General features: G+C 52.7%; 1 protein-coding gene and 1 long non-coding RNA gene across 4 annotated transcripts in view; one reads left to right on the top strand and one right to left on the bottom strand.

Annotated features, from left to right (window-relative positions):
• Positions 1 to 12,271, bottom strand: part of COL23A1 (collagen type XXIII alpha 1 chain) — a 165,100-nt gene that overhangs the window by 44,273 nt on the left and 108,556 nt on the right. For all 3 annotated transcript variants that reach the window (XM_035338986.1, XM_035338988.1, XM_035338989.1), the window contains exon 3: positions 2,271 to 2,315. In XM_035338986.1, the coding sequence (XP_035194877.1) occupies positions 2,271 to 2,315 (45 nt within the window). The remainder of the gene's footprint in view (positions 1 to 2,270; positions 2,316 to 12,271) is intronic.
• LOC118174005 overlaps positions 2,264 to 12,271 on the top strand; it is a 100,992-nt gene continuing 90,984 nt past the window's right edge. Inside the window, exons 1-2 of the long non-coding RNA XR_004754490.1 lie at positions 2,264 to 2,317; positions 12,198 to 12,202. This is a non-coding gene — a long non-coding RNA (uncharacterized LOC118174005). The remainder of the gene's footprint in view (positions 2,318 to 12,197; positions 12,203 to 12,271) is intronic.

Here is a 12,271-nt window from a genome sequence, read left to right as displayed (position 1 = left end):
GCTTGCAAGATGACAGATTCTTAGCTTAGAGAAATGCAGAGCTGTTAGATTAATTTCCTTTGTGATCTGAACCCATCAGAGCAGAAGAAAAATACAATTGAGAATTGCCTTAAATTAACAGGAGAGCGCGACTGAGAAGGGACAGGACGATCTCTGCAGAGTTTCTCTGCTTGTTTATAAAAGATATAAATTGAAAGTTTCAGTGTGAACCAGAAAAAGTTTTTCAACGTTACCATTTCAACGACTGTCAGAAGAAAGAAATGCTTCCTTTGGCAGGGCTGAAATGAGCACCGAGCCTTCTGGCTCTGCAACAGCGTTTGTCTGGAGGCTGTAAGACCATAACCACGTCGGGTCCCTGGGGGTGGCTGCTATCCTGCTAGGCCAACAAAGTTTTATTCACGTTTATCAGCTGTAGCACAGGAACAAGGACCTGGTTTACGCGTGGTCAGGTTCTCCAACAAATACAGAAATATGTTTTCAGGCTCTCCATGAAAACAAACATCTGGCAGCAAAGCCAAAACCAATATACAGAGGGAAGCCTGCTCTCTGCATCTCCATCCGCAGCAGAGCAGAGCGGTCCGCAGGGGCTGCATGGCATCGCTTGGGTTTCGCTGCTCTGCCCCACCGAGTGTTTGTGCACACGCGTGTGGCTTGCGATGCACGGGGGTGTTGCCGCTGCCAGCCGTGTGCCTCAGAAGAAATCAGTTCAAATGGCCGCCGCTGCCATGTGCCCTGTGGCTCTCCCGTCCCCAGCGATATCCTGCTCTCCTTGATTTTCCTTTGCAATTATAAAAAAAATTCAGAGAAATATCAGTTATTAACAACTTGTGCATCTCTATTTCATGACTCGTTTTCCTGCTGGTCCCGCGTTGACTCCCTGGCAGCTTTCTGCTTCTTCAGACGGAGGCTCAGCCAGCTGCAACGCGACACCAGACCTGCCAGGTGACAGCACGCGGCAGTGCACCTTCAGAAACCACCCGATGACAGCACCGATCTGGGAGGAATCGCTCTGCTTTCTGCGTTTGCTTGGAGTTTTTCGAGGGTGTACAGCCAGCACTGAGGACGTGTGGGCATGCAGGAGCCAGCGGATCACCCGGCGTGGAGCTGGCTGGCGTCTGTACGGAGCTGCTCGAGTAGCAACTATGGGTGTGCTGCAGCGTGACAGCAGTGGCCCTTCAGAAGCTGTCGTGTGAAGCAGGGAGAAGGAGAGTGGAGGGCAAAGGCACGCTTGAGCTCAGCGCTGGGAGCAACGGAGCCACCTCCCGGAATTTTATATGGACTAGGAAGACACCTTGGAAAATGGGTACCTAAATACCTGCACATAAACGTGGCAGATTCATCAGCAGACCTCACCGTGGCTGAACGCTGTGCTCCAACAAGGGCTTTGAGGAGCACGGTTATGTTTCAAAAAAAAAAACCACGACAAAAATCAAAGCCAGCTGGTGGTTATTCCTACAGCACAACTGGTGGGAAAACGGGGTTTAATGAAGAGAACTGGGATCCATCACTGTCCCTGCGAGGGCAGTTTCCATGCTTTGCCTGTGAGTAATCCTCGATACTTCAGGAGCAAAAATGCCTCAGAAAACACCATGAAATAGCATCGATGGAGGAGAAGGGAAATGCCTGTCTGTCTTCCACAGAGATCAGCTCATAGCTTGCAAAACAAAACCCCTGATTCCCTCTCCCCAGAGATAAAAGTAAGAATTGATGGCCAGAAAGTTCTGTGTTTAGAAAACCCCGCTGGGTATTTGCTGTAGCCAACGAGCAGCAAAGAGCAGCCTCCCGGCTAAGTAAAAATCTCCCTGGTCCCCATTAATTCACTCAAAATTCAACAGCTTAAGAGACAATGTGTGAAATGTTATCTGTTTCCTGCTAAGTAGATGCAGTTGCAAACTACCTGCAGCTTTCTAGGTACCTTCCTGTGCTGAGGTCCCTGTTTTCCTTAGACAGCGCAGTGCCAACCACATCTCTCCCCTCTCCAGCTGCACTCCAACCTACAAGCAGCAGGGGAGCAGCACTGCTGCCCAGCTGACACTACTTCGGTGCTTTCCCAGTCCACGAGACAGAGGAAAACCCAGCAGATATCAAAGTGACAAAGGAGTATGAATACAAAATTGATACAAAACCAGCATTTAGCATAAATCTGAGTCCCCAGTGAGGCCAGCCTGCGGTTTAAGCAGGAGCCAGCCCGCCACGTGGAGGTGATGGTGTTGGTACCGGGAGGTTTGTGCCCTGCCCCGTGACAGCGGTGGGGTGACCGCGATGCTTACCAGGCTCTCCGCGCCGTCCGGGCTTCCCTCGCCTCCCCGGAGGGCCTGTGGAAGCAGAGCAGAGGGTTAGCGATGGGCTGAGGGGACAGAGGGCAGCCACGAGCCCTTCCCTTTACATCCAAACCACCGCCTGCCCTCCCCACCTACCATAAACAGCAAACCATCCCGAAGGCTTTTGCACAAAACACATTGCTTTAATAAAAAATCAGGGGTGAGGCTCCTAGGTCAGCTAGGAAGCAGCTTCTGAAATTTGTCACTGCCCACACAGCAGAGGGAAATGGGCCTGAAGTGCTCCAGGACTCAGTTGCAATCTTGCAGGTCCCAACAGCGATCCAAGTGAGGAACCAAAGCCTTTCCTCGCTAACCATAGAATCACAGAATTTCCTCGCTAACCATCATCCAAGTCAGAAGTTCCCCTGCTGACTGCCAAAGCCGCCGAGACCCCATCGTACACCCACTATTTCAGGTGTAAAACATTCGATCCTCCTCCTACCCAGCCGGGCAGCAATAGCTAGGTGGTCAACAAAACGATGCAAGGGGCAGCACGTCCTTGAATCAAGGATAAAAGGCAGGAAAGCAGTAGACGAGAACACGCTCGGCACCCGGGTCCCAGCTCAGCTGTAACGTGGCATCTTTTGTGCCGCGGGCGGAGGTTCTGCAACCTCTGCTGGAAGCAGGCTCCCACGGCTGGGAGCTGGCAGCTTCCACGCGCCCTCGATCCACACGCGGGCAGATGGGGACAGAAAGCCGCTTCTGGTAGCCTTCTGCAGGAGGTGAGCCAGCGCTGGAGAGGCGTTTCCTGGGTGTCAGCAACGTGACCAAAAACAAGAGCTCTCTTTTTATACGTGACACAAGCCTGCTCCCTCTGCCTTCCGCTGCTTTGTTAGCTTTTAGGTGCAAAGGACAATAAACGCAGCTCCCCAGGAATTCCTGCGCTCCTATCAACATTTCCCCTTCTGCATAAACACTGCAGTGCCCCACCGTGTAACTGGACCCCCAGGTGCAGCCTGGGGTTCTTCTAACGTCGGGGTAAACCTGCCAGCCGTCCGTCCGTCCGTCCCCCTGTCCACCAGCACACCCCCAGCAGGCACCGCAGGCAGGGCTCCGGTCCCCGCTCTCCCTACGGAGGTGACAATTTGCAGGTACAAGCCCAGGGCACCCTGCAAGGGGTTGGTAGAAAACATCCATGGGAGCTCCTCGAGCAGCTGGCCGGCAGGTTCCTGCGGGGCAGAAAAGCCCCTTTCCATGCCAGCCACGGGAACGGGCCAACTCCGAGCGTGCCGGTGCCCAGCTCAGGCACTGTGCGACTGCTGGGAGTTGCTGCCCGTCCTCTCCTTTTCCCCCGTCGTTATGAAATGCCTCGTGGCAGCCTCTGGCCTCCCCCTGTACCTGCTGCAGGGGCTGCTCGAAACACGGGGCTCTCTTAATCCCTCCCAGCCCTGCGACGTGCCTCACCTCGAGCAGCTCCGTAACAGCTTCACTCCTCTGCTGCTAGAGGCAGGGAGGAGGCACGGCGTTTCTTGGGAGCAGGGAATGCGCTAATGAAGCTGGAGGAGAGGCTGGGTTTTGAAACGAGTGACTAATGAGTTGGTAGCGATGCTTTTAGCTCAGTTAGAGGAGGGCTGGCGCTGGAGGGTGAGCGTGCCGAGCTGCCGTAAAGCTCGGGTTGGGCCCCGAGGACTGTGAGCGTGAGAAACCTGCGAGAAACCAAACTTTGTTCAAAAAGCTACAAAAGTCGGTAGTAAACTTAAAGGGATTTCTTACTACTTCACACCAGAAGTGAAAAATCGACAATTGCCCACACGGTGTAATTCTTTACGGGCTATCTTTTCCAGAAGGGAAGCTGTAAGAGAAGAAGTAACACCTGGACCTACGAGTGCAGCACGCTCGCAGCAACCACTGAGACAAATCAAAGACGAGAGAGGAAATAAAATTCATTCCCTTCCATTTCCCTTGCTGCATTTGTCTGAAAAAAAAAAAAAAATGGTCAAAAGAGTGGATTAGGAAAAGCAAGAAGAACGTTTTGGACCCAACACATAGAATCCTGCTGCCATTCAACAGCCGAATTTGGAGAAGTCTCTGATGAGAGAACCTGAGCAGGGACCACGAGGGACACCGCCACCTGCGGCGGGCGGTTGGGGTGCTCGGCAGCGAGCCGCAGCCCCAGGCCTTGGACCTGTGCTCGTGTGGCCAAGCCCAGTCTGCACATCATGGTGGGAGATGTCTGCAAGCAGAGCTGCTGCCAGCAGACTGGGGATGGGACGAGGCGCGGGGCAGCAGGTCCCAGACACCCGCAGGTGCCGCAGCTGCACCTGAGCACCGCCGGGGCTCCTTCAGGAGAACCGCTGCTGGCGCGATGGAAGAGACATCTCCGCCTGACCCAGACACCACCGAACGTTGCGTCCAAGTTCCGCCTCTAGCTTCAAACCCCATTAGGAGGCTCCCATGGAAATGAAGGAGGCCTGGGAATTTGAAGATAAATGCTAATTGTAAACTGTTCCCTAACGGCTCCGACTGCGCAGACCCCGCAGCCTGATGCTCGTTCAGCATAATTAAGATGGATGTTGCATTAATGTCAATTGGGCAATCGCTGGGCCTTTTCTCCTACCCATCCCAGCCCCGCTCTATCAGTACCGGGAGTTCTTTATTTACATCTGTATGAAAGACAGCTTGGAGAGGAGAAGGAACACGGAGCACGGAGCGGGCTGTTTCTAAACAACGTGTCACGCTCAAGCTAAACAGCCTGCGCGCGAGCACGGCGCGCGGTTCCTGACAGCTCCACGAGCCTTCCAGCTGACAGATGTAATAACGCAAAGGAAGAGCACCAAGTACACTGCTATGTGGAGCCGGCCCGAGGAAGAGCTGATCGGTGCGTCTAAGGAAGAGCTGCAGAAACAAGGTAAAAAGTTCACAGCAAATGGCCGGGGATGGCTCCGCCGCTCTGCTGGGCAGCGGCCGCGCACGCCGTCTACTGCGGGCAAGGAAATGAAACATTAAAGTCAACGTTGGTTTTGTAGCTCACAGAATGTTGTCGAGAGCCCAGATAACACCGTTCTCCGCAGGGCGGTAAATTATCCCTGTCTGAACTAATTTACCCATTGCTAATTGGGTAAGTGCAAACCGGGTCGCTCTGTAAATTCAGTAAGCCCCCAGTGCCGGGGCAAACAGGGCCATCGCACCACGCGTGTCAAACGCTATTTTGCCCCTGGTAATTAATTAAATCCGGCACTCCCAGACTTGGGAAGCGGCATTGCTGGGCCCTGGCACTTCAGCTGCATGAGTTTATGAACGTTATGACCGCCCGCCTTGCTGATGGGCATAAGGTAAATCGGCGTTCGCCAAAATTAAGGTGTGTGTTCGATGCCAGCACAAAAAGATCAAGTTTTACACCATTTCGGAGGGCCCGCCAACGCAGTTGGCATTTCTTCCAATTTTCATTTTTGTGAGCTCGAAGTGGTTTCGATTGTTTCCCGTTCTGCCCTTTTGGCATTTTTCAAATTGCCCTCAGCCTTCCCTTTCTGGTTTTTCTCCTCCGGTTAAAAATGAGTCACCCAGACGAATAGCTTGAACAAATTGCTTGGTTCGGCCACTCTCGGAAAAGCCCATTTTTTTTCTTTCCCATATGGCTTTACTTAGAAGGAAGGAGACCTCTGCAGCGTACCGCAGGGCCCGGTGTTGAGCACTAGGAAGCTGCAGCCCCGCTCGCGCTGGCTGCTCCTGCACAAAGGCCGATTTACTTGCTTGTTCCCTGGGGAAAAGGTTTATGGTTCACGGACAGAAGTCAGATTCGGCGATGCTTGCTCAGCTGATACTCATCAGGTATTCGGGCCGGACTGCAGACTCTGAGACCACAGATCTAAGATTAAACAGTTTTGGGTCACAACGTTTTGCATGAACCTTCTTGGCTTCGGATTCCAACGGGCCCAAAGATTCAAAGCAAATACCAGACACAGATTGGAAACACGCAGCACCTCCACTCTACAGAGGTTTTCCAAATTTTTTTAAAAAAGAAAATAATTTAAGATTCATTTCAAATTTGGTCCAAGAGCCCTGAGAACTCTGAAGTCCTGGGCTACGGTTTATGTTAGTAGAAAAGCCACCCAGAAAGCAAGCTCTGGTTGTTAGCAGAGGAAAGCTCCTTGCAGCTCCATATGTGATCCAGTTGCTTTCAAGATACAGAACGAGCAAGGAATGATTTCCCTTCATATGCCTCCACGCAGCCTGCCCGAGCAAGGATGCACACAAGCATCCTCCTTGCCACGTGCTGGGGAGCTGTGCTCCATTTCTTGGGGAAGAAGGCAGCTCCAGGACCCAAGCTGGCACAACGGGGCAGCGTTCGAGGTGGTGTGTTTTGCCTAGAGCAGCCTGGCACCCGGGCACCAAAGGTTTACGCCACAAGCTCTCCTTGAACGACAGCTGGGCTACAACGAGCGGCTCCCAGCGAGATGAGATGGGGCACGGAGCTGGCGGGAGCAGCCTTAATCCACCCCAGCAAGGTGACAAAGCGAGTCCGTGTCCCAAACGTATCCTTCACCAGCAGCAACAAATCCCACACGAGAGATACATCAGCGTGGGCACAGCTCAAGACCAGAGACAAATTTGGGGCGTTTCAGGGTTTTTCCTGGCTGTAGCCAGCAAAGGCTCCTTGCCCCTTGTGTGGGTGTTTGTTACAAAGGGAAAAATAATATTCAAGATCATCCAAGGAGTGAAACAATATATAGGCACGTGTGGAAACAAGCCAAAGCGCCGATCACGCTACATTTAAAGCGAGAGGTTGTGCTGCTCGCTCGGTGCTCTGGATCCCCCCCTAAAATCATTTTTCTCCCTTTTTCCCCACACCCAGAGACAGTTTCTTCAAACAGTCAAGCGCGTACAGCTCTTTTGTTTAGTCACCAGGGCACGAAGATAAACTGAAATTGAAATATAGATGAAGGAGTGACTGGAATGAAGCCACAACTGCACTCACATCAAACGCGGGTCGTTTGCCTTTTGTTATGGCTGCTCTTGCTCAGGCCACTTTCAGATAACGCGCTGGCACAGGGCAGGAGCAGATGTACGGAGCGCTCCCCGCCTTCTTTTGAAACCAGGAGGATGCAGGTTTTGGCAGCTGTGCGGGCTGCCATGTGCAAGGTGGGAAGATTTACATTTCAGCCTTACACATCTGTGCCGAGGCAGCTGCGTCAGTGCAAACCCTGGGACGGTAGCTTTGAAAGCCCTTCAGAAGGCGGGCGCCTGCACACCAGCACACGGGCTGTTGTGGTTCGTTATGAGAGGCGACCGCCTCTGTTCATCAAACCCCTACGCTTCTGCATGCTCAGAATACCTAGAAAAGTTTAGAAAATGGTAAACAAATCATTGCCTGGAACGGACCAGCAGATGCCCTCAAGGACGGCTCCTTCGGCAGGCGCGCGGAGGTAGGCTCCTTGCTCCAGCACTCGCCAACACGAAGCCGCCTCCTGGAAGAGGCGAGGAGTCCCCGGGGACCGAGGCGCCCAGCTCTTCGGCAGGTGCAGCGGAGCACGGCCCCGCGGCAGTCAGTAAGCTTACGGCACAACGCGCCAGCCTGCCTGTAAACCCCAAAAACCTCATGCGATGCGTTGGGAGCACCTCTACAGACCAAGAAACGGTCGTGCATTTCTTGCAGCAATGAGTTCATTTTCTCTTTCCCCCCCCAAAAAAAACTGTAAGACACTTCCATAAGGTAAGCAAGATAATGAAGCACTTATTGCTTCCTCGGGCTTTCAGTTAGGAGCTCACATTTAAACAAGTTTGACATGTTGGATTACAAAACCTCTAGTGCAACGTTCAGCTCTGACACAAAGTACTTGGGTTTTGATGAATTGCGTTTTTGGAGCGCGGAAGTGCTCAAAACTAATGCTCATTATCTACAATCAGAATTAGCTGTCCCAGATCCAGGATCCCACAGATCCTACCATAGCCTGTCATTTCCCGTGTTACTCAACACGCACAAACTGCCGAAGAGAAACTGGCAAGGCAGGAGTTGGAGAGCAGCTGAATGACCCCGCTCCTCGTACGCCTCAAAATGATCCCAGTAACCACACAGGAGTAAATACTCGATGGACTTTAAGCAAACAAGCTTACACTTTGCATTTAAATGGCCTTTGTACGGGAGCACGTCTGAGGATGCAGCCCATGGCTGGTGCCCACTGGGGCATTCCCCACCCTTCGTTTCTCAGCTTCCCCAAACCAAGAGCTTGATCTGCCACGTGCAAACCATAAAGCAGGAGGGATGGGGCCAAGCAGGTCCTAGAAGCACGCCCGCAGCGTTCACGCTAGTATCACCAGCAGAGTTAGCTTCCCCGTTACCAATAAACGTTAACATAAAAATCAAAGTTTTCCTGTTTCAAAGCTCATCCCGTGCTGCACTATTCCAAATCTCAATTTCAGCATCTTGAAAAGAGCTCTTAAATTCTTCCTCCTGGGATCTTCAAAAGCAGCAGTTCTGTTGCAAACCCTCTCCCCCCCCCCCCTCCCAGCAAGTTTTCAGCATGCAGGAAGCTCTTCCTCCTCCTCCTCCGCCTCGTTCTCTACACGCTTCCTCACGACCATCACCGTAGTGAAGAGGCAGGGCCAAGGACCCCCCATCGAAGGCTTCCCGGGCAGCTCAGGGAGCTGTTTCTATTTTCATGATTTGCGTTGACCCCGGGCCAAGGCTCCACGACGCTGCGTGCCTCAAATAACAAAGCAAAGGCGCATCCCGGTGAAACAAGCCACTTCAGAACCGCACAGCCAGACCCCTTCCCCGCGGAACGCACGTGAGGAGGAAGGGCCGTGGCTAGGAACGGGTCCTTCTGTGCGGTGGTGCAAGCAAGAGCCCAGCAGCACAGGCGTGTTCCAGCAGATGGTTCAGATAAGGGGCAGCTGAGGAATACGCCGCTGGGGATTTCAGTTGTGCTCTGACCTGACCGCTGCCGCCATTCGGAGTTTCTATTTTTACGCCGAACTTGGCCAGGATCAAACGCCGATGACTGATTTTGAAAACCCGACGGTATTACATCAGTTTGGCTCCCAGAAAAGCCTGCAGTCTCCAGCAAGCTGGCCAGGTGATGAGCAACAAGCTGGTGTTGATGAAGCCCCGGTGAAATTTAAGTAAGGACTGAACTACACAGAAAATAAATTAATCACGTCTTATCACCCTGACAGCAGGGTTACACCAATAAATCTCGTTAAGCCACGGACGTGAACAATGTTGGCTGTTTCAAAATAATTGTTCTCAATGCGAAGCACCCAGCGAAACCACCACGGGGACTTCGGGAGAAGGCATCTGTCCTGCGAAGGGCTACAAGACGGACACAGATGATCCTTCTCCCAACGTGCCTGAGCATCTGCAAGCAGCCAGCTACTGACGGCAGGGAAAGGAGGGAAGCGAAGTCCTCTCGTGCACACGGGGGAGGTGTGTGGTGTGTTCCTTTGCCACCAGCAAACCCCTGAAGCCAGGGAACCACAGCGGAGAGCCGCAGGAGAGGCCTGTGCGCGCCGGACTGCGCTGCAGCAGGAACAGCACGAGGCGATCGCTGACCGCGTGCGGTTCGATTCGCCGCTTGGGCCAGGCACGGCGCACGAGGCGGGAGAGGTGCTGGGCAGTGTCACTTCAGGGAAACGTGATTCAGCCATGGGGAACTCCGCTCCAGCAGTAAACGTCTCGCTGAGCAGCTCTGGGAGAGGTACCCTGAGCAATGCTGTCAAACCGCCGCTCGGCACGCAGGGCAGGGCTGTTATTAACGCCACTGTGACCCTGGAGAGCGAGAGATGTGTCCGAGGAGAGGGGCAGCAGGCACGAGATGATGCTGCTCGCTGCCAGAACGCCTTCTAACCAGCAGCTGGGGGGATGAAAGGAGCCAGACGCAGCACACGTAGAAGGTCCGTGTGAACCAGGTGGCTGGTTTAACGCAGCAGAGGCGGACCAGCTGAGTTCAGGGACTTTTCCCCACTTTCTCTGCACGTACATTTTATCCTGGGCGCATCACGCCACCACACCTAAACTCTTAAAAACTGCAGTTAGGTTTTGATAGCAAAACGCTCAATAAACAAGACAAGCTTCCAAATAGGATGCATGCAGCGCTTCAAGGTTTTTCATTTTTAGCTTCTATCAAAATAAACTTATTCCAGACCAGCACCTAAGTCCTCCGGTTTGCCCTGCGATGAACACGGCTGGAGCTGCTCGGAGGTTTTACCCGTACCAGGCCGCTGCCATCAGGGGCCAGGCCGTGGCGTTCCTCGGCCACACGGCTTTTCCCCCGCTTCTGCTGACGCAGTCACAATAAATCTTGCAGCAACGTAAGCTCCAACGGTACGCTTACGGCACAACTCAGCGAGTACGAAGTGATTTCTCTTTAGGTTCGATGGAAATTAAAACCTTTTGTGGGCAGGCAAGTACCTAGCGGCATGTCTGACAGACACAGCCCGCGTCTAACAAGCACGGAGGGCGACATCCTGCCTTCTGCATCGCTAGGAAAGTTTGCTTCTCGGTAATTGAACCTTTTTTTCCTAAAGCATGCAAACATTGCTTTAGGTTTGAGCACCGCTGAGCCACAGTTTTTATTTTAAGCATTCCCTCCTTCCCAATGACCTCCGAGTGGGGTTGCATGGAGGAAGAATTAGACAACTGGAAAGCAACCGCCCCGCGTGCACCCGTTCCTGGTTACCTCCTGGATTTAGGAGCTCTCCAAGTTCACAGGCACCCTTCATTAAGTCACCTGGGTATGTTAATACCTGCCTTGACCCAAATCAAGCTCTTCCCTGAGGACAAGAGGCTCAGTGCTCCACCGGTGCTCAGCTCTGGAGACATAGCTCAGAGGCAAGAAGAGTCTCAGCCTTGCAGAGGCTTCCTACATCAGGGGTGAAATTACGATGGAAAAAAACGTCAAATGAAAAGATTTCACTCCCGGAGCAGCAGAAACAACGCACTTTGTTCTCACAAATTGGGACCAGGTAGGTTGGCACGAGGTCTTTGGCAAAGAAACAATTTAGCCTCAAATTTGAGGCCAGAGCAATAGCATTAGATCACTTACTCCGACTTAAGTTGTGAGCAGCTGTTTGGCTTTTATTTCACACAAAAGCTTATACTGTAAAAGGAATTCCTGGCCCCCATTCAAACGCTGTATTTGCTCGTAAGCAATGGTTCTCATTTTAGTCCTGATAAAGCAATGAAATCAGTGATGAAAAATTTTTACAGAGAGATGTAAAGGGCAAAGAAGTATTTCTTTTTCAAGGCTTTGAATTTGTCGCATTGAAACGCAGTGCTCAGCCCTCGAGTTTTCACCACGCTGAAGATGTGATCAGCGAGCGTCTCCTCGCTCTGACCGGGGAACTGAAGGCACCGCTGTCTTTTCCCTGGTGGCCCTGGGCAGACAGCAGACTTGCTGTGTGTAAACAGCTCGCTCTCCCACCCGTCTGAGAGCCTTCCAGCTACGCAATATAGGAAACTTTATGGAAAATAGTTTCCATTATATAGACAACCAACACGTGCTACGGCCATATCCACTTCTTGAGCAGGATACGGCGTTTCCTGTAGCAGGTGTGAACGACCCAAACTACCTCAGCCCCTTTACTGCCGTGTTCCTGAGCCGCGCCGCACCACTTCCAGCGGAAACACGCCGAGGCAGCGCAGTTCAGACCGCTCGCCGAGGTCCCAACGGCACAGCGCAGGACTCTGCTAAAGCAGAGCGATTTAGGAGTAACTGAAGAGCAACACTTGTATCCGCCACTGCCTCCAGCTACGGGATTAAACTTCCAGCTTTAACGCTAATCCACGTCAAGCCTGAATGCAATTACTGGGCAGGAGCCCGCTGCCAAGGCACTGATAAGGAAAATCAAAGAGGAGCAGCACTTCCAGGCAGGATGCCGGCACCGACTGCACACGCCTCTGGGCATCCTCGTAGTTAAGAAACATTTTAACGTGCCCAGCAGAGGTTAATTACAGCTGCCATCAGAAGACACAACTCTAGGGCACCCGGCCACGGAGACACAGCCTCCTGCTC

This window comes from Oxyura jamaicensis, chromosome 13, assembly GCF_011077185.1.
Source record: "Oxyura jamaicensis isolate SHBP4307 breed ruddy duck chromosome 13, BPBGC_Ojam_1.0, whole genome shotgun sequence".
NCBI classification, from domain to species: Eukaryota; Metazoa; Chordata; class Aves; order Anseriformes; family Anatidae; genus Oxyura; species Oxyura jamaicensis.
This window is presented reverse-complemented; position numbering and strand designations above follow the sequence as displayed.